At 38.5% G+C, this 22,439-nt stretch overlaps 1 protein-coding gene and 1 pseudogene across 8 annotated transcripts in view; one reads left to right on the forward strand and one right to left on the reverse strand.

Moving 5' to 3' along the window:
* The window catches only part of DHX35 (DEAH-box helicase 35), a 102,546-nt gene that overhangs the window by 68,479 nt on the left and 11,628 nt on the right, over window positions 1-22,439 (reverse strand). For 7 of the 8 annotated variants that reach the window (XR_012089424.1, XR_012089423.1, XR_012089422.1 and 4 more), the window contains exons 4-8: window positions 12,188-12,265; window positions 6,708-6,812; window positions 4,142-4,203; window positions 3,234-3,303; window positions 871-930 (exon numbers count right to left, since the gene is read on the reverse strand). Coding sequence is in view for 2 of the 8 variants with exons in the window: in XM_073006614.1 (XP_072862715.1) it covers window positions 871-930; window positions 3,234-3,303; window positions 4,142-4,203; window positions 6,708-6,812; window positions 12,188-12,265 (375 nt within the window). In the remaining 6 variants the exon portion in view is untranslated. The remainder of the gene's footprint in view (window positions 1-870; window positions 931-3,233; window positions 3,304-4,141; window positions 4,204-6,707; window positions 6,813-12,187; window positions 12,266-22,439) is intronic. The other variant, XR_012089429.1, reaches the window with a different exon arrangement.
* Window positions 16,753-19,023, forward strand: LOC103246109 (nucleophosmin pseudogene; annotated as a pseudogene).

The following is a 22,439-nucleotide window of genomic DNA, read 5'->3' on the forward strand; positions in this document are numbered from 1 at the left end:
GGAGTTAAGGGCTCCCTCCTTGGCTGCCTCAGTACTTTGAACACACTGAACTGCAAACATCTATTTTTGCAGGTATATATAGCAAGTGGTCAAAAGTATTTGTTGAGTTGAGCTGCTGTTTAAACTATCGGTCATCAAGAGAGAAAAATAAGTAAACCTAGCCATAAAAAACTTCAACATGGAAATTATTATACATACAGGATAAACTTTTTTTTTTTTTTTTTTGAGGTGAAGTTTCGCTCTTGTTGCCTAAGCTAGAGTGCAATGGAGCGATCGCGGCTCACTACAACCTATGCCTCCCAGGTTCAAGCGATTCTCCTGCCGCAGCCTCCCAAGTAGCTGGGATTATAGGGATGCGCCACTACACCCAGCTAATTTTGTATTTTTAGTAGAGACGGGGTTTCACCATGTTGGCTGGGCTGGCTTCAAACTCCTGACCTCAAGTGATCCGCCTGCCTCAGCTTCCCAAAGTGCTGGGATTACAGGTGTGAGCCACCATGCCCGGCCCAGGAGAAACTTCAATTGCACAGAAAAATCTAAATATATATGGTATAGTCATAAATAAATTCAAGAAATACAGACTCATACTGAAAAGATAATAAAAAGAAGCTGCCTAAGTGGGGAGAAAGACAGAATGTAGATAAACAAGACAGGTAGGTAATTATGAACTTAATTAATTACAGGCTAATTTCCACCCACAAGCTGAAAAGGAGTATCCTCTGACTCTATGAAATCTAGGACATCAGATGGTCCCATAAAGAAGGTAGGCCATTCTGCCAAAGATAAGCTCTTGCTAGAGGTAACTTCCCAAGGATATATAGGACGAAAGTGTTTGTGAGGAGAGGAAGAAAGGGGAGGAAAGGCTCTTACGTCCGCATCCAGAGTGGCTGAAGCCACAATCAATCGAAGATCCCCTCGCTTTTTCTGAATCTAAAAAAAGAAGACATTAAGAAATAATAATAGTGCAATACTTATGGATGAGATCATTTGATATCTGAAATGTATTTCAAAATTCAGTGTTTTTGTTTTTGTTTTTGTTTTTTTGCCTGAGGAGGAGGTAGGGGAGCTTACAGATGAAAGGACTGACTACAAATTAATAATTGTCAAAGGTAAAGCAGGGGGGTCATTACACTATTATTTCTAATTTGTAAATGTATGGAATTTTCCAAAGTAAATTTTTTTAATTATAAAAACTATAAAGAAGCTTTAAGACCCAAATCTGAATTTGCTGCGAATAAAACCATTTTTTCCTGAAACCCAGGTCTCAAGATAGTTTGAATCTATGTATGAAAAAGTATATTAAAAGCAAACAAACAATAAATGATAACACCAAGACAGAAATATGGCAAAAAAAAAAAAAAAAAGAGGTAAAAGATATTAAGTTACTCAAAGAAACACATAATCAACAGGCATTAGAGAAGTGATCAAATGAGATACAGCTAAGATATATAATAACAATGAGATTTTTTTCCCCATCTATCCCATTGGCAAGCATTTATTTTTTTAAGGCTAATACTCAGTGTTGGCAAAAATTCAGTGAAATCAGTCCTCTTATTATACTGTTCCTGAAAAAGGTAATAACATGGTACAATAATTCCCTCAAAGTATCAAAAAATCTAAATCTTTGGCAATGGAATCATAATGAAAGTAGTAATAATAACAACTAATACAGACTAACTTATGTGCTAGCCCAGAGGCCCTGCATACAGGTACACAGTATACCCACTGTGCAAAGATGCCTGGCTGAGAGGGCTAGGGGCATCAGCAAGGCAGCCCACTTGCCTCCTACCTAGCTCTAGACATCCTCCCAGAGGGGACATCTTTTTCTAATTTGCACAAAAGAACCTCACAGTCTAGCTGTGACCCTATGCCAGGCACTAACCTAGAAGTTTTTTGCTATCTTACTTAAGCTTCAAAACAAATCACAATATACAGCACCTATGTCTAACAGAACTCTCTGCAATGACAAAAACTTTATTTGTACTGTCTAATGCATAAGCCACTAGCCACCTGTGGCTACAGAGCCCTTGAAAAATAGCCAAAGTGGCCGGGCACAGTGGCTCACGCCTGTAAACCCAAGACTTTGGGAGGCCGAGGCAGGCGGAGTTCGAGACCAGCCTGACCAACGTGGAGGAACCAAACCCCACCTCTACTAAAAATACAAAATTAGCAGGGCATGGTGGCACATGCCTGTAATCCCAGCTATTCGGCAAGGCTGAGGCAGGAGAATCGCTTGAACCTGAGAGGCGGAGATTGCAGTGAGCCAAGATCACGCCACTGTACTCCAGCCTGGGCAACAAGAGAAAAACTCCATCTCAAAAAAAAAAAAAGAAAAGAAAAATAGCCAATGTGACTGAGAACCTGAATTTTTTTACTTTCTTCTATTTTAATTAACTTTTATCTCAATAGCCACAGGTGGCTAGTGGCTACCATAGAGGAAAGTACACCAGCACAGATATAGAGACTCCTATTATCCCATTTTAGAGATAAGTAAACTCAGCAAAGTCAGAATTTGAACCCAGGTAGTCTGACTCAATGCCTATGCTTTTAATCGCCCTGTTCTACCACTTCTTTCTAGACTCTAATTGGGAATCTGTCCAAAGAAAACAATCAGAAAATATGGGAAGGGAAGAGAGAGTGGAGGTAAGATTGAAACAAAATTGGCTGTGAGTTGTAATTGTTGAAGCCAGATGATGGGTACATGGGGGTCATTATATACTTCTTTGGGATATGTTTGAAACCTTAATAAGAAAGAAAGAAACAGAAATGTAGCAGATTTAATTACAAGGGTGCTCGCTGCAACAGTATTTATAATATTTAAAATCTGCAAGCTATATAAATTGCTAACAGTAGGGGAAGTTAAATACTTTATGATAGAGATGTGATTAAATAACCATTAAAAATAGTATCTTCAGAGAATATTTAAATGACACAGAAAAATGATCCTAATGTAATGTTAAGGGAAATATGAAAGATACAAATTAGTATATATAATTCAATCAATCCCTAGTATGCCAAAACAGATCCAAGTACACACACACACACACACATACAGAAAAGAGAAGAAAACATACCAACATTTTACTGCTGATATTCTCTGAATGGGTAGGATTACGGATGATTTTAATTTTCTTTCTTGGTATTTTGTTTTATTTTCCAAGTTGCTACAACTGTTTTTGTAATGGGGCAATAAAATAAACACACACAATAAAAAGCTAGCAGTAAAGTCATACCTTTTTTAGCAAGCCAATGGCAATATCAGTGTACAAGGTCCTCTCGTGGGCTTCATCCAGCATGATGACACTAAGAATCAAAGAGAAGCTCTCAGTGAGCCTCTAAAAAAACTACACATCATCTCATCTAGACCATCAAAGAGCCAGCCTCTGGGTATTTAGTCCTCATACAATCGGTCTGCATCAAAAGTAAACCTAACCTACTCTTCTTTGACAAAGAGGCAATTCTTAGGTTAATAAAAACGGTGACAATAACATATCTGAATTTTAAAAAGTGTACTATTGTTATCTTTAAGGGTTTTACCATTCACACTGAATTCCAACTGAATTTAATATCTGATTTTAAATGAAAACATAACCTATAACCCCACAGAACACATAAAAATCAGAACAAAGCCCAACCACCTGAAGACTGTTAAGCTATAACAACAGTCAAAGAGGTAGCTGACTACAGTTGTGACATACGTGGAACAGGGGGTCAAATGTGACACCCTCCTCGAGAATACCACAGCCTGGGTAGGACAGCTTTAATGCTATGAGTGACAGACAGATATACAAGGAGGGAGAAAGTGATAAATTATTTGGACTCTGTAAATTACATTTAACATGGGCCAGTTAGTTCTCTGCAGTCACCATCAATACTGGAGTGTGACAAGGCAAAATAAAAAGGACAAGTTACTAGAGTAAGTAAAGACAGGAATTTTAATGTGCCCATTTTTTACTGTCTGTAAGGAGCCATACTATTTAAATTCTGAGAAAAACACCAAGGGCCCCAACAGCCAAGGTCAAGAGAAAAGCTTTGGGGAAGCTTAAAACAGACATGAATCCCAGCTACTAACACACCTGCTTCTCCATCTCCCTGGGGACTTTGGAAACTAGGAAAGCTATCATAAGAAAAACACATTTACCTATATTTTGTTAACAACGGATCAACCATCATTTCCCTGACCAGCATTCCATCAGTAAGAAACTAAAAAATAAAAACACAAAGCTTTAGAAATAATTCACTTACACTAAATATTAATGGTATTTTTTAAGTTCAAGTGCAATCTCTTTGCCAGATGTGTACAAGTAAATTCCCACAAAGGACTGTGAGAAAATGCCTCCATATTTTCATTATCGAGCAATGTAATTGTTTACAAAAGGCTTTAAACATTGGGTCCTCGGCTGGAGTTGCAAATCTTTGAACAGAATTTCACTTGCATTTATTATGGAAACATCAGCTAAGCCCCATTTCCTCTGGGCTTGCACCACTAGTATGATAAAGAGGCAGTGAAGACCAATTGGTATCTGCCCAAAGAAACACCCTAAGTCTAAGATAAATTGCTCTTCAAATGTCCCAAAGACTACAGATTGCAGTTCTTGATGTTATTAACTTAAACTTCAACTAATATTATTTCACAGAATCTAGACAGGATCATGGTTAAGCACATGGGCTACGGTGTCAGACTGCTGGGAGTTCAGATCCTGGTTCTACCTCTTACTAAGCTGTGTGAACCTTGGGCAAGTTACTCATCTTCTCTGTCCCTGATTGCTCATTTGTAAAATGAGGTAATCAAAGTATTTACCTCACCAAGTTAATGTGAAAAATAAATAAGATAGTATAGTAGTTCCTGGGTATCCTTGGGGGTTGGTTCTAGAAACCGCCCCTCTCAGCCCACACCAAAATCTGCAGATGCTCAAGTCCATTATATACAATGGCATAGTATTTGCATGTAACCTATGCATACCCTCCCATATACTTTAAATCATCTCTAGATTATTTAGAATGCTTAAAACAATGTAAATGTTGTGTAAATAGTTGTTATACTGTATTTTTTAAAATTTACATTATTTTTTATTTTTTAATATTAGTAATTCAAGGTTCGTTGAATCCACAGACACAGAACTCGCAGGATGCAGAGGACTGACTGTACATGTAAAGCATTTAGCATAGGATCTAGGGCAGAGTAGTGCTCAAGAAAAGTCAGCTAATATTATTTAAGATTAATGAATCTATAATGCTTCAGAAACATACAGTAACAGCCTTCTTAACGTACTGAATTTGTTTTCAGGTTAAACCATCTCCCTTGCATGCTGTATCTTAGTGTTTTTTGCTTTTTTTGTTTTAAGAGCAGGATGCATTACCATCATATTTTTCTTGGACCTGGTACTAGCTGCCACATACATATGTAAGAGCGAAAGTGAGAACTTGCCACCAATGACAAATCACCAGTCAAGAACTGAGCACCTTGAAATTGTGACCAAATGGAATACAAAAGGTTTTTATGGATGGCTCAAAGGTTTTTATGGTTATGCAAACCACTGAAAATTAGCTAGTTCAAATATATTTGATGGTACAGAAAAATATTCCCTTCACCTAGCAAAATGAATGTTACAAAATATAGTAATCCGGAAAGTAAGGTCCATATTTTTATAAATCGCTACACTGGTCATTCAGTTCATCTGATTTTCAATTTTTCCTCTGTTGCAAATTAAGAGGTAACTGAGATTCTAATAACCAATTTTCATTTCATCATTACTGCACTGACTGATTAGACTTTGATTCTAGCACAGTGGTAGGTAGTAGGCAGACACCCTGTTGAGTTGATTATACACTGATTACTATTGATACTAATTACTTTAATATTAGCAAGGAGGCCAAAGAACACACATATAAAATCCACTTTCACATGTAAATGGAAAATTACTAATTAGTGAAACAACATTCATGAATTCTACACTTCATCAACTTATACTACTTGGTCTCTATTTTCAAGTCTTTTACAGGCTTGTTTCTATATTTCGATAGCTATTTGAGTCAGTGAAAATACAATAAAATACACATAAGAAAAGACAGCTTTGAGTCTTGGTCCTATCACTGATTAGCATATAATATCAGGCAAGTCATTCAACCTTCCAAGCCCTTAACCTCTTCATCTTTGGAACCAAGGACTAAACCTTACTTCCAATCTCCTTTCTGGGCTAAGACTGCAGGACTCTTTGAAAGAGCTCTGTGTCGCCGGGTGCGGTGGCTCACACCTGTAATCCCAGCACTTTGGGAGGCCAAGGTGGGCGGACTGCGAGGTCAGGAGATCGAGACCATCCTGGCTAACACGGTGAAAACCCGTCTCTACTAAAAATAGAAAAAAAAAAATTAGCCGGGCATGGTGGCGGTTGCCTGTAGTCCCAGCAACTTGGGAGGCTGAGGCAGGAGAATGGCATGAACCCGGGAGGCGGAGCTTGCGGTGAGCTGAGATCGTGCCACTGCACTCCAGCCTAAGTGACAGAGCAAGACTCCGTCTCAAAAAAAAAAAAGAAAGAAACAGTTCTGTGTCTCCCAGCTGACTAAAGTCTCTGAATGTCAGGATAATTTTCTTCACTTTCTGCCATGGTATCAATGTCCTGTATAGCAGCAAGGGCTACATGTTTTTAATTCTCCCAAAATAATCTTCTTCCTTATTTCCACTAGGAAAAGCAGCTTGAGCACTTTACCTTAATTCTCGTGGCCAGCTGGTCGGTGCAGTCATCAAAGCGGATGCAGTAGCCCACCTCGTGGCCCAGCACTGCACCCCTTTCTTCAGCTACTCTCCCTGCAACCTTTGGGAAGAAAGATCATGCTGAAAATAGAGACATAGAAATTACTGCACAGAGCACATACTATGGAAAATCTAAAGGTCATTTATATTTTAAATAGTATGTGAACACAATGAAAAATGAAAGACAAGTTATTAGAGAACAAGCATAATAACTTTTACAATTATTATTATTATTATTATTATTATTGAGACGGAGTCTCACTCTGTCACCCATGCTGGAGTGCAATGGCACAATCTCGGCTCACTGCAACCTCCACCTTCCAGGTTCAAGCAATCCTCCTGCCTCAACCTCCTAAGTAGCTGGGATTACAGGTAAGCGCCACCAGGCCCAGCTAATTTTTGTATTTTTAGTGGAGACAGGGTTTCGCCATGTTGGCCAGGCTGATCTCGAACTCCTGACCTCAAGCAATTTGCCCACCTCAGTCTCTCAAAGTGCTGGGATTACAGGTGTGAGCCACCATGCCCAGCCAATTATTAACTTATATATCTCACTTCATTCTATAAAGGTCTTGGGGCAACTTACAAGAACATACACAACGAAAACCAAAATCACATAAAAATGTTATAGATCAAGATCCAAAAAATGACAGAAAAAAATTCAAAAGATCAAAGCCAATGAGAAAATGTTAAACATAGATATGCCAAAGTTATTCAAGTTGAGCCACAAATTCAGCTCTAAATTTGGTGGCCAAAGCAAAAAGGAAAGTAAAAGAAACGACAAGATTCACCCCGTTCCTAAAGAAAGGGCACACTGACCAGGGACAGCGTTTCATCTCCACGCTCGAAAAGAAAACCCATCCCCCTGGACCATGAGGACAGAACAGGAATTACCATATTCAATGCCAGGTCAGTTTCATTTTCTCATTGAAGGCAAAAAGGTTAAGTTTCAAGAGTGAGATACCTGAAACAGTTCACAACTGTGTTCCAGCTGCCAAAGCCATTGAGAGGGGAAATACAGACTAGAACTCGGGTTTAAAATAAAGAGGGCAGATGAGTGGATGAGAAGATTAACAAAAAATCCAAGGTAGCATAATAAAGTGAAAGACAAAATATGTAATACATTATGAAGACCATAAACTATAGACAAAATTTCACCCATCAAAACATAACAAATAAAAAGTGAATGCAGGAAAGAGAAAAATGAATCCAACAGCAAGATCTCTGCATTCCCCCCAAGAAGGCTATTCAAAAGTTAACTTATTAATAGATAATATTTAAAAGAATGAATAAGCATAAAAGTAGAAAAGCAATAATGAGTATCATTTAGTTTAATTTAAAAGAAAATAGGACCGGATACAGTGGTTCACACCTATAATCCCAGCAATTTAGGAGGTCGAGGCAGGCAAATCACCTGAGGTCAGGAGTTCAAGACCAGCCTAGCCAACATGGTGAAACCCCATCTCTACCAAAAATACAAAAAGTTAGTTGGGCATGGTGGCATGCACCTGTAATCCCAGCTACTCGCAGGAGGCTGAGGCAGGAGACGCCTGAACCCAGGAGGTAGAGGTTGCAATGAGCTGAGATCACCCCACTGCACTCCAGCCTGGGTGACAAAGAGAGGCTGTGTTGGGAAAAAAAAAAAAAAAGAAAGAAAAGAAAGTTTAGTATTCACCACCACATAAACTACCTAAATGAAAAGAACCAAAGGGAAGCAATATTAATAGGTTTCCCAGGGACCCAGCACACCAATCCCCAAGAAGGAAGGAGTTCAGCTCCCTCTTTCACAGGTGAGACAACCTCCCCAGCACCCACGCAGTTCCCAGGTGCTGACTTTAGAACGTGGTTGGCACAGGAGGTGTCCTGAGGCAGAGCTTACTGCTCCAGCCTTTCTACCCCAGCAGCCCCAGGTTCAGGAAGGCAGAGGTTCTCTGCACTCAGCTTCTGAGCCAGGCACACCCAGGCGTTTCCTGCCCATCAGTGTTTAAGACACCGAAGAGCAGATGAGGATCAGAAGCAGCTCTGCCTGGTGACTCGAAATTACAGACTGGGGAGGCCAAAACCAAATCAATCATCCAGCAGCTGGTCTATACCATGTAGGCTTTCAAAACATCTGATGAAACCAGAAAGTTATCCCACACTGCTCTACCTCTGGTTGGTTGTATTTCCCAATGACCAGCATTTCACCAGGACAGACTTGTTCTTGTTATTGTTCCAATTTCAGCCCTACATGTCATTATATTATAAATCTCAGAATATGGTACAGGTAGAGAATGTATGCATAGAGATACTAGGAACTGATGGAGAAAACAGGCTTATAAGAATGAGCATACATAAATATATACACCTACAATGTACCCACAAAAAAAGTTAAATTTTAAAAAATGAGCATAAATTAACGAATCTCTGTAAAAATATAATCATTTTATGGGTCTATAAGGTAAAAGCCAAACCTGTTTATTCTTACTCCTTCACTATTTGAATACATCTGCTATAAAAAGTATTTTTATTTTCAAACTCTATTTTTGAATTTTTATTATTTATAATCACACAAGGTTATATTCTATTGGTTTTTTAATAGATTTTTATCTCTATCACTTTAGTTCTGCTCCCAATAACCTCATCAACTAGACTGGACAAATACTCTTTTTGACAGACCAAAAGGAAAGGGAGGTAAAAAGACCAAAAAAAAAAAAAAAATCACTGAGCACCTACTACTGGCAAGTACTGTGCTCTAGGCCTTCACAAATTTGTATCTCATTAAATATACACACAGCCCATGAGGCAGACAAGACACTATTGTATTTACAACTGAGGAAACTGAACTAAGACAGGTGTTAGAGCTTATTCTGAATCATGGGTCAGGGAGGACCTGGTCTTGAAGTCAAACCCAGGCCACATGAGTTCAACAAGCATCCTCATTACTAATTGCCTCTCTCAGAGATCAAGCAACAGCTTATGCAATCTGTTTTTAGGCTCTGAGATTGTTTGCAGATTTTAGTCTGCATATAAAGCACTTTCTGAGACGTAGCATCTCAAACTTGACAGCTCTATTAATATTACATGCTCTTTGCTCTTTCAAGAGAAAGCTGTGGTTTCATGGAAGTTATCCATGGCTACAAATTTGGAACTGAAATGCAAACTGATTAAGAGCTGGGATTCCAAACCACAAACAGGAAAAATTGCTCTAATTTTTAGGTAACTGAGTCATCTTTTAGTGACAAAAAAGATTAACTCCAGCATTTCAACTTAGTTTCCAAACTGTTACCACCATTTTCATACAAAAACACAACACACACACACAACTTGTAAAACTGTATAACTTCTTAATTGAACACCATTAGAAAATGAACTTTGGGCAAAATGACGACACAATAATTAAAACTCAGTAAGAACAAAAATAACTTGGGGAAATAGAATTAATTTCTTGTCCAGGTAAAGACTGCAAACTAAAGGCCCTACTTCCTTTTCTATAAGCTTTTTTTTTTTTTTTTTTTTTTTTTTGGAGATAGGGTAAAGGTTGGAGTACAACTCACTGTAGCCTTAAAACTCCTGGGCTCAAGTGATCCTCCTGCCTCAGCCTCCCAAGTAGCTGGGACCACAGGCAGGTGCCAGCATGCCCAGCTAATTTTTTAAAAAATTGTTTTGTGGAGACAGGGTCTTGCTATGTTGCCTAGGCTGTTCTCAAACTCCGAGGTTCAAGCAATCCTCTTGCCTCAGCCTCCCAATGTGCTGGGAATACAGGCATTAGCCACCACACCCAATCTCTCAGAGTTAATTCAAAAACGACAAAAGAATTTAAACATACTATCAATGAAAAACTTAATGGTGGCTCCGACTTCTACACAGTGACCCTCAATTGCCAAAAGGCAGTGAGCAAAGTCTGCACAGTTCACAGGGACAGCGTCAATCAAGAATTTTATATCAACAAAAACCACAACTGAACATTCTCAAGCATATTTAAAAAAAAAAAAAAAAAAAAGCTGAACGATAAAATTCAGCCAATACAAGAAATCAAAGGAAAACAAGCAATTAAAGGTTGGCAAAACCATGGAAAATAACTAATGATGAGTACTGAATCCATTTAAGCTAGAATTAAGGTTAAACACCTGTGAGAATTATGATTAAGAACACGTACGTTATAAATATTGAAATGAAAATGACAGGACTGTATCTATGACAAATGGAGAAAGCAAAGGTGGAAAGAAGAATACATGCTAATTTCCTCTTCTTTCATAACAGGAAACTATAAGGTATAATTTGAAATATAGGTAACATCCTGAGGTTTTTTTTGTACTCTTTCTTCTTACTTTTCAAGCTTTAATAAATTATCTTGTGGTGAACATTTATCCAAAGTACAGTCACTACTCCTATTTCACTAAAGTTTCCTATTTTGTTAAATTCAATAAAAAATAAATATTAAGGCCGGGCGCGGTGGCTCAAGCCTGTAATCCCAGCACTTTGGGAGGCCGAGACGGGTGGATCACAAGGTCAGGAGATCGAGACCATCCTGGCTAACATGGTGAAACCCCGTCTCTACTAAAAAAAAATACAAAAAACTAGCTGGGCGCCGTGGCGGGCGCCTGTAGTCCCAGCTACTCGGGAGGCTGAGGCAGGAGAATGGCGTGAACCTGGGAGGCGGAGCTTGCAGTGAGCTGAGATCCGGCCACTGCACTCCAGCCTGGGCGACAGAGCGAGACTCCGTCTCAAAAAAAAAAAAATAAATAAAAATAAATAAATAAATAAATAAATATTAAATATGATCTCATTTTTATAAAATTATTTCTATCCAGCCAGTCAACCATTCATCTTCACCTTTAAGAGAAGCTTGGAATGATGTTCACAAATGTTCACATTGTTTATGTTGGATGGTGAAATGTGGGGCTTAAAAAATATTTTGTTTTTTTATTTCCTCAGCACTTTATTACTTAAAATGTTCACAATGTGCAGGATCAATTTAACAAAAATATTCAAATCGTAATTCTTTTAAAACTGAAGACCTGGCCAGGCACGGTGGCTCATGTCTGTAATCCCAGCACTTTGGGAGGCCAAGGCGGGCAGATCACAAAGTCAGGAGTTTGAGACCAGCCTGGCCAACATGGTGAAAACCCATCTCTACTAAAAATACAAAAAAAATTAGCCGGGCGTGGTGGCACATGCCTGTAATCCCAGCTACTCGGGAGGCTGAGGCAGAATAATTGCTTGAACCCGGGAGGCAAAGGTTGCAGTGAGTTGAGATCCCTCCATTGCACTCCAGCCTGGGTGACAGAGTGAGACTCTGTCTCAGGAAAAAAATAAAAATAAAAAAAAAAACACAAAAACTGAAGACCTACATTCTTAAGGAGCAACTTCTATTCATTTGAAGCCTTTAGGAAATGTAAACAAATCACAAATGTAGACAACACAGATAGAATCTTTCCAATACAAAAAGAAACTCACTGTAACAGCAGCCACTCTCCGAGGCTGGGTCACTCCTACCACTCTTCCTTCGGCTGTCCAACCGGCTTCTGCAAGGTACTACAAACAAAATCACATATAAGTATACATATGACACCACTTTTCCAGAACAATCTCCCCCAAGATGCTCCCATACTGTGTTAAAGTCACTAAGAAAGGAAAAAGCACAGTTATTGTCCCAGCAGAACTTTGGGAATTATTTTACAGATGAAGAATCTGAGTCTTGGTAACGTTAGGTAATTAAGTTCACATCAAAGCTGATCAACAGAAGAACTAAGGCACAATTCTAGCATTCTGACACCCCAGTCCTGGAAAATCACCGTGTTCTACAGATGCCTCAAGGAACAAAAAATTATCCATAGGTCACTCAAAACAGTGCTAAATCTGTAGAACAAAGAATTTTTAAGCACATAGAGAGATGGCTCAATATAAATATCAACCATACAACACATTTCAGTCATATTAAATACAACAACTGGATTTTATATATATGACTATATACCATTAGATTATATTAGTACACATATATAAAATTTGATTGACCAGGGACGGTAACTCATACCTGTAATCCCAGCACTTTGGGAGGCCGAGGCAGGCAGATCACTTGAAGTCAGGAGTTCAAGACCAGCCTGGCCAACATAGTGAAACCCAGTCTCTACCAAAAATATAAAAATGTAGGTGGGTGTGGTGGCACGTGCCTGTAATCTCAGCTACTCAGAAGGCTGAAGCAGGAGAATCACTTGAACCTGGGAGGTGGAGGCTGCAGTGAGCCAAGATTGTGCCACTCCACTCCAGCCTGGGTGACAGAAAAAGATTCTGTCTCAAAAATAAATAAATAAAAGTAAAAATTTTTTTAAAAACAATTTGCTTAAGTGTATTTATCTGAGTTATGTACTTATTTAATATCTATGTATTTATTTGATTATATGCACTTAAAATCCAATATGGATAACAGTGGTTATCAGTTACATGTTTTTCTAACATCTAATTGTTTTACAATGAACATATATTACTTCAACACTAGAAAAAACATTCTAAAAGTTATTGCATCTATCTGCTCATGTGTTCAAAAGAAATAAAGGAAGGATAATATAGATACTAAGAAAATGGTTGTCTACAGGGAATGGGTGGGAAAGTCGTAGAAAGAAGGGGAAATGGAGGCAAGGTAACAGGGATAAAGAGGGCGTGTCAATGCTCTCAGTAGATCTTTTTATGTAGCTCTGACTCTCAGAACCATAGCCATGCATGTTTCACAATGCTTTTTAAATACCCAAAAGACAAATAAAACCAACCAGGATGTGGAGGGAAACCTAAAGGAAATACAAACACTAACAGATGACCCTTTCTATACTACAAATGAATAACATAACCACACTGCAGGGGGTGGAGAAGAAAAGAACAAACCTAGGTAATGATGGAAAAATATATCTTGACTGGATGTTGTAAGGCGAAAGACAGAACTGGACATAAACGCTGTAATATAGTTAGTAAATATCCAAACAAGGTTATGAGTTAGCAATTCTGAAACTATTTTAATGAATCCATAAATATACTGTAGATAATAAGGACTAAGCTTCTCATTGTTGCAGAGAAGTTATAAATAAAGAAAGGCTCAAAGGAGCCCTATAGTATTAGACTGGAATCAGAAGCATCTGCATAAACTCATGGTGTTTAAGATATAGATGGATAGACAGATACAGATAGCTAGATTTTTTACAATGTATTGCTTAATATTCATACATATATTTCCTAAGTCTGTGCACTGAGACTCAGCAATGACATCTAGTAGTGATGAGCACTCTAGCATCCAGATTATGATTTTTTTTTCTTTCCTTTTTTTTTTTTTTTTTGAGACGGAGTCTCACTCTGTCGCCCAGGCTGGAGTGCAGTGGAGCGATCTCGGCTTACTGCAAGCTCCACCTCCCGGGTTCATGTCATTTCTCCTGCCTCAGCCTCCCAAGTAGCTGGGACTACAGGCGCCCACCACCACGCCCGGCTAATTTTTTGTATTTTTAGTAGAGACGGGGTTTCACCATATTAGCCAGGATGGTCTCGATCTCCTGACCTTGTGATCTGCCCGATTCGGCCTCCCAAAGTGCTGGGATTACAGGAGTGAGCCACTGCGCCCGGTGTTTTTGTTTGTTTGGTTTTGGTTTTTTTTGTTTTTTTGAGATGGAGTCTCGCTTTGTTGCCCAAGCTGGAGTACAATAGCATGATCTCAGCTCACTGCAACCTCCGTCTCCTGGATTTAAGTGATTCTCCTGCCTCAGCCTCCCTAGTAGCTGGGATTACAGGTATGCACCACCATGCCCGGCTAATTTTTTGTATTTTTAGTAGAGACGGGGTTTTGCCATGTTAGGCAGGCTGGTCTCAAACTCCTGACCTCAGGTGATCTACCCACCTTGGCCTCCCAAAGTGCTGGGATTACAGGCATGAGCCACCACGCCCGGTCCCAGATCATGATTTCTAAACATCATTCTCCAATAAAAGGAACCAGGGCTTGTGTAGGAAAAATACAAGACAAGCCTGAAACATCTTGTAGTACTAGAAAGTAAGGAAGTGGTCAAAAAAATGAAAGCTTTTAGAAAGAAAACAGGAGCCAAAATGAAGGAGCTCCTAATGTTCAAAGATGAAACAATTTGAGCAACACGATAAATAATGACAGAATTGGGCTTTAACACATAGAAAAAAATAAGTATCTATGAATCCATATAGATATACGCAAATAATCTAACAAATAAATGAGGAAGAAAGCACAGTTCTTCCTTACTGAAAATTACATTTAACAAAGATAGAGGGAAAGAGGAGAAAAGAAAATCATCATTGCTGCAGACAAGATCCACCGAGGTGGATGCTAAACTTAGTAGGTGAGAGTTTGAAGAAAAGCAGAATATTTGCAGTGTGAAAATATGTCCCCCAAGATACATATCAACTAAAAAGGGAAAGACAGTAGCTTCATAGGCAAAAGTTGGAACCTTAACCAAGTGACCAAAGTTGCTATTACCAGAGACAAAACATACCAACATTATGAACCCCTGAAATGATGCACTAAGGATACAATATCATTTCTGTAGTATTCTTGCCAAAAACACAAAAGCTCCTTCTAATCATGAGAAAACATGACATAAACCCAAATTGAGGAACATTCTACAAAGTCAGTCCCATTATTTTAAAGTGTCAAGTTCATGAAGGATGAAGACATACTGAGGAATTCACACAACCTGGAAAAGATTAGGGAGAAATAACAACTAAAAGCAATGTAGGATCCTAGAACTAAAAAAGAACCTTAGTAGGAAAACTGATGAGATTTAAATAAGATCTATAGTCCAGTTACTATTATTGTACCAGTGTTAATGTCCTGCTTTCGATCTCTGTACTAGCAGCAAAGTAAAGAGTATAAGGGAATTCTGTATTGTTTTTTGCAACTTTTCTATTAGTTTAAAAGCAGTTAAAAATAAAGTTTAGAAAATGACTGTAAGAAACAAAGCATAGTAGATAATGCAGGGTTTTTGCTATAAAAACTATAAAGTTTATCTTGTATTAAATACCCACACAAAATACTACCAACCACCCCAATCAACACAAATACAAAAACAGAACTATAAGAATAATACCTAAGAGTCAATGAGCACCTTACTAAGTGCCAGGAACTGTGCTGAGTGCCTTACATGCATTACCCCATTTAATCCTCAAAACAAAACCTATAAGGAAGGTAACGTCATCTTCAACAATACACAGATGAGGAAACAAAGAGGCCACATAATTTGTTCAAGGAAACAAATAAAAATCTGTGTCCTGAACTTCAAGCTCAGCAAACTAGTCATGACACATAAACAGAACAAAACATATTATCCAACTTCAAACACACATAGCCAATCTCTTAGCAGTAGTGTTAAGTGAAAGAAAAATAATTTCCATAAAAACAAACCTGTCCATAAAGCTAGTCACCTCAATACTAGAAGACTGAATCTGTGATTCAGACTTCTACGGCCTGCTTATGATTGCTGAGAGGTGGAAATGTAAAGCTACCGAAAAAGCAGGTGTAGCGCTGACGTCAAGAGGCAGCGGCCTGTCACCACCGAGGGAGATCACTAAAACATAGCTGAAATCCATCTGAGTTCTCCACTTTTTAAGGATCACCCAATCTGGGCTTCTGGCTAAAGGACAGAATTAGGAAGAACTCCGCCAATAACAGTACTAATAAAAACTGTACTTAAGAAGAGCTTGTATTCATAGCTCTTTTTTTTTTCCTTTTTTACAGAACTCTAGTAAAAAATATATACATATCATCTAGGTTCTACCTATAGTTTGTAGAATTTCAAAATTATTAAGTATTTGGTGCTTTTGCATGTTGTTTTTTCCCCAAGGAAAGGTACCATATAAATCTAACAAAACAGAAAAACCTGCTCCGTATCCTTGCTGTAACCTTTAGTTCCTCAGTCATTCCAATCTTCCTAGGCCATAGCCCAAATTTAGCTTCACAATAAGTTGAAAACAGTGACTGTCTCAGGGACGGGGAACTGAGTGGCTAGGAGAAAAGGGAATACTCCATAGGAGATGTAGCAGATATTTGGACCAATAATACAATCTATCATAATGATCTAATCATTTTCAACGGCAAAGCTTAGGAGATTCACTTTTCACCATTTATTCCTTTGTTCTTTGTGAATTTTGTACCATGTAAATGTATTTCCTATTTTTAAAAAGTGTTTATAATAAAATGCAATTCCTTAAAATAATTCAATTCAAATGCACATGTGTTTTGAGCCAGCAACCCCCATAAGTATTTTATTTATTCTATAAAAATATCTATTATGTGTGCAAAATGATTTATGTGCAAACCAACTCCACTGCATCATTGTGATAATACAAAACTGTAAACAACCTAAATGTCTATCAACTGGGGATTGGTAAATTATGTTCACATACTAGCATCTATGGAACTGGGAAAAAAAAAAAACCAGTAATACATTACATGAAAAAAAAAAAAAAAAAAGTGTGAAGGCATTACCTGACTTCAAAATACACTACGAAGCTATAAACAGAACAGCACGGTCCTCACATAAAAACAGACACACAGACCAACGGAACAGAACAGAAAATCCAGAAATAAATCCACACATTTAAAGTCAAGTGATTTTCAACAAAAGCACCACGAACACATCTTAGAGAAAGGACAATCTCTTTATATTAAACGGTGCTGGGAAAACTGGATAATCACATGCAGAAAAATGAAACCAGTTCCCTAACTCTCACCACATATAAAAATCAAATCAAAATGGATAAAAGACTTAAATGAAAGGCCCAAAAGTATGAAACTACCAGAAAAAAAGAGAAGGGAAACACTTCATGACACTGGTCTGGGCAAGGATTTTTTTGTACATGACCTCAAAAACACAGGCAACAAAAAGCAAAAATAGACAAATGGGATTGCATCAAACTAAACAGCTTCTGTATAGCAAAGAAAACAATCAAAGAGTGAAGAGAAAACCTACAGAATGGGAGAAAATAAATGCAAACTATGATCTGATAAAGGGTTAATATCTAGAATGTACCAGGTGCTCAAACAATTCAATAGCAAAAAACTAGAAATCCAATTTAAAATGAGCAAAAGGGTGTGACTCCACTCTGCGTGGCTATCCTCTGGAGCAGGGGTCATTTATCTCTATCTGCTTTCTCTCCCACCTAAGTACATGCCACCACCCCATGGAAGATTCGATGGACATGGACATGAGCCCTCTGAGGCCCCAGAACTATCTTTTAGGTTGTGAACTAAAGGCCAACAAAGATCATCACTTTAAGGTGGATATTCATGAAAATGAGCACCAGTTATCTTTAAGAACGGTCAGCTCAGGGGCTGGTGCAAAGGATGAATTGCACATTGTTGAAGCAAAGGCACAACGTTGAAGGCAGTCCAATTAAAGTAATACTGGCAACTTTGAAAATGTCTGTACAGCCAATGATTTCCCTTAGCGGCTTTGAAATCATACCACCAGTGGTCTTATAGTTGAAGTGTGGCTCAGAGCCAGTGCATATTAGTGGACAGCACTTAGTAGCTGTGGAGGAAGATGCAGAGCCAGAAGATGAAGAGAAGGAGGTGAAATTCTTAAGTATATCTGGAAGGCGATCTGCCCCTGGAGGTGGTAGCAAGGTTCCAGAGAAAAAAGTAAAACTTGCTGCTGATGAAGATGATGATGATGATTTTGACCATGAGGAAACTGAAGGAAAAGCGCCAGTAAAGAAATCTATACAAGACACTCCAGCCAAAAAAAATGCACAAAGGTCAAATCAGAATGGAAAAGACTCAATACCATCAACACCAAGATCAAAAGGACAAGAATCCTTCAAAAAACAGGAAAAAAGGTCCTACAATATCAAAAGTTCTGCAGAAAACACTGAAGCAAAAATGCAAGCAAGCATAGAAAAAGGTGGTTCTCTTCCCAAAGTGGAAGCCAAGTTCATCAATTATGTGAAGAATTGCTTCCGGATGACTGACCAGGAGGCTATTCAAGATCTCTGGTAGTGGAGGAAGTCTCTTCAAGAAAATAGTTTCAACAATATGTTTAAAATTTTCCATCTTATTTCATTTCTGCAGCAGTTGATATCTGGCTGTCCTTTTTATAATGCAGAGTGAGAACCTTCCCTTCCGTATTTGATAAATGTCATCCAGGTTCCATTGCCAAGGCTGTGTTGTCCAAAATGCCTGTTTCGTTTTTAAAGACGGAACTCCACCCTTTGCTTGGTTTTAGGTATGTATGGAATGTTATGACAGGACATAATAGTAGTGGTGGTCAGACATGGAAATGGTGGGGAGACAAAAATATGTGAAATAAATGTGAAATAAAACTCAGTATTTTAATAAAGTTAAAAAAAATGGGCAAAAGACCTGAACAGACGTTTCTCAAAAGAAGATGCACAACAGGTGTATTATTTCATATATATAAAATAATGTTCAACATCACTAATCATCAGGAAAATGCAAATCAAAACCACAATGAGATACCACCTCACCCCAGTTAGAATGGCTACTATCAAAAAGATGAAAGAAAGCAAATGTTGGCAAGAATGTGGAGAAAAGGGAGCTCCTGTACGCTGCTGGTGAAAATGTAAACTAGTACCGCCACTATGGACAACAATACGGAGGTTTCTCGAAAAATTAAAAACAGAACTACCGTATGATCCAGGAACCCCACTACTGGGTATTTATTCCCAGCAAAGGAAACCAGAACATCAAAGAGACATCCGCATTCCCATCACTACTCACAACAGCCAAGATATGGAATCAGCCTAGGTGTCCATCAACAGATGAATGGATTTTTAAAACGTGATGTATATACGCAAGAGAATACTATTCAACCATAAAAAAGAATGAAATCCTGTCATTTGCAACAACACAGATGAACCTAGAGGACATGATGTTAAGTGAAATAAGCCAAGCACGGAAGGACAAAAACTGCATGAGCTCACTCGTGTGGAATCTAAAAAAGTTGATCTTACAAAAGTAGAGAATAGAACAGTGCAGAGGGGAGAGGGTGACAGGGAGTAGGGAGAATAAGAGGTTGGTCAACAAGCACAGAGTTACAGTTAGGTAGGAGGAATAAGTTCTGGTGGTCTACTGCACAGAAGAGTGACTATAGTTAACAATAATGTGCCATAGACTTCAAAATAGCTAAGAGGAGTCTGAAAGTTCTCATCACAAAGAAATGATAAATATTTGAGGTGATGGATATGCTAATGACCCTGATTTGATCATTATATAACATATATACATATCAAAACATTACACTAAATCCCATAAATATGCATAGTTATTATGTCAATTCAAAACAGCTTTTTAAAAAAATGAAAGAATAAGTAAAAAAGAAAAAAGACAAGGCATACTAAAACATGTATAGCTGTTTCATGTTTAAAATAGGGCATATATGTGCATACACACACACACACTCACTTCTCTGTAAATGCATGAAAAAATTTCTACCAAGAAACTGATAATATTGATTATAAGTGCACAAAGGAAATGAGTACCAGGAAGACAGGGCAGAAGGAAATCTTTTTATGTCCCTTTGTGCCTTTTGAATTTAAAACCATGTGAACCTATCAATGTTCAAAAATAATAAAAATGTTCAAATCTTAAAATTAAAAGAAAAAAACTACCTTTGTTTGCCCACATTACCCAGCCTAGATCCTCATCCCTCCTCTTTCTCCTTCCCACCAGTATTCCCTGGACTTAGTAACACAGCAGGCCCTCTCTGTTCCCTGGCAGCTAAACTTTGCAGGGGTAAATGGTCAAATCACTGTGATATATTTATCACTGTTCTAAATACCTGCCACCCATTCCTATGGGAGGATTATATATGCTGCCACCCCGTTGCTATCAGGCCTGGCCATATAACTTGCTTTGACCAATGAAATGTGAGCAGAAGGGCCACTTTCGGTCAGAAGTTTTAAGAGCTATCTCATGATTCTGCCATCTACCATAAGACCAACAAGTCCCTCATAAGAGCAGTACCATCAGCCTAAGGCCCAATGATGATGTGATAGAATCTCAAAGCCAACCCAAGACAACCACATAGTATGAGCAAGAAATAAACCTTTGCGCTTTTAAGCCACTGAGATTTTCAGGTTCTTTGTTACCAGAACATAGTTTATCCTAAGCTGACTACGTAACATCACAGACTAATTCCCAAACAATTCTGAACATCGTGTGGCCTTTTACCTCTGTTCTATATTCCATAACCTCACTACTCTCTACAGTGTCCTCACCTATAAAATGAAGACAATAATGGTGTTTGCTTCATAGGGTCATTAAGGATTAAACAGATCAACATGTGTAAAATCACTTTATGCAGCACTTACTACTGTTATTAGTTGTTATATTATTGTTATATTACCCTCTAAAAGACAATCACACAGTAATTTAACATTTCTCCTGTTTCTTCCTGTAAGAAGTGAGTAACTTACTGGCTCTCAATTCCATCTGCATATATGGTTATCTTTTTCCTCCAGGCCACCATTTCTTCTGCTGTATGCATTTCAAATTGTCCTTTACTAGGTCATTCTCCTCTGTCTACCTTTTCCTAGCTGTCTATTGAGAAACTTTAAAAAAATAACTATATCTGGGTCCCAACCTATTAATAAACCCATTATTCAGAATGGAGTTGGGGAGCAGACAAAAAAGAAGACCTACACAGATGCTGGCATGACCACAACTCTGGACCAGGCAGTCAACAATACATCGTTAACATATTCAAAAATGCAAAGGGATTTTTATCATCTTCCCCTTAGACACCCTTAACCCTAAAACCCTACCACTGGACGTGCTATCTCCAAGAGGAACAACTCAGGACTGAACCAGTTCTCCTGCTCCCTGGCCGCTCTGTTGGCTGCACCTGCCACCTGCCCACCTCTCCAAAACCTCACTCTTTCTTTGCTTTCTCTAACCATTAACAGTCTCCTCGTTCCTCTGTCATCTCCCTGGCTGCCATTCTATCTCATTTCTGCTCCTGACTCCTAAATGTTGATGCTCCTAGGACTTTGTCCTTAATCCTCTTCTCAGTTATTTCTGTTCCATCTCCTTCCTCCATGTATCAGGATGTTCAATCCCTATGTCCACACCTTCTACATCTGACCTCCACCAAGCTTCAGATTCCCATTCCAATCTTCCTGCTAATAATGTCATCAAAGGCCATCAATAATATAGGAAAAAATAAATCTGTTTAAAAGCAAACACGTTAATTTCCCCTCGAAAAAAATCTTTACTGTCCTATCACATTTAATATTAGTACTGTTCGCCAAGGCAGCAAGTCATGGTCAGTCAGTGTGCACCTTTGTACCTTCCACTTTGTCATCACAAATATCCATGTATTAGATCGGTGCAAAAGTACCAACCTAAGTTTCTAATATCTACAGACCCTAACGCTAAAATTGTTCTCCTCCCTATCCTCATCAGATTATCCCACTATCACCTCTTGGTTGAGGACCCCGTTACACCACCCTTCTCCAGACCACTGCAATAGCTTTCTATGGCCTGCCTCCTCCAGTTTCTAAGTCACCTTATATCTCAATACAATCATTTATCTAAAGCTCAGCTTACCATGTTGTTCACTTGCTTGCAAACCCTACAAGGACACAACCACTTTGAATATCTTAGACATTATTTACTAAAGTTGAACACAGGATCCAGCAATGCTGCTCTTAGGTAGAGCTCGGCAGGAGAATGTGCACGTATGTTCAC

This window comes from Chlorocebus sabaeus, chromosome 2 (assembly GCF_047675955.1).
Source record: "Chlorocebus sabaeus isolate Y175 chromosome 2, mChlSab1.0.hap1, whole genome shotgun sequence".
NCBI classification, from domain to species: Eukaryota; Metazoa; Chordata; class Mammalia; order Primates; family Cercopithecidae; genus Chlorocebus; species Chlorocebus sabaeus.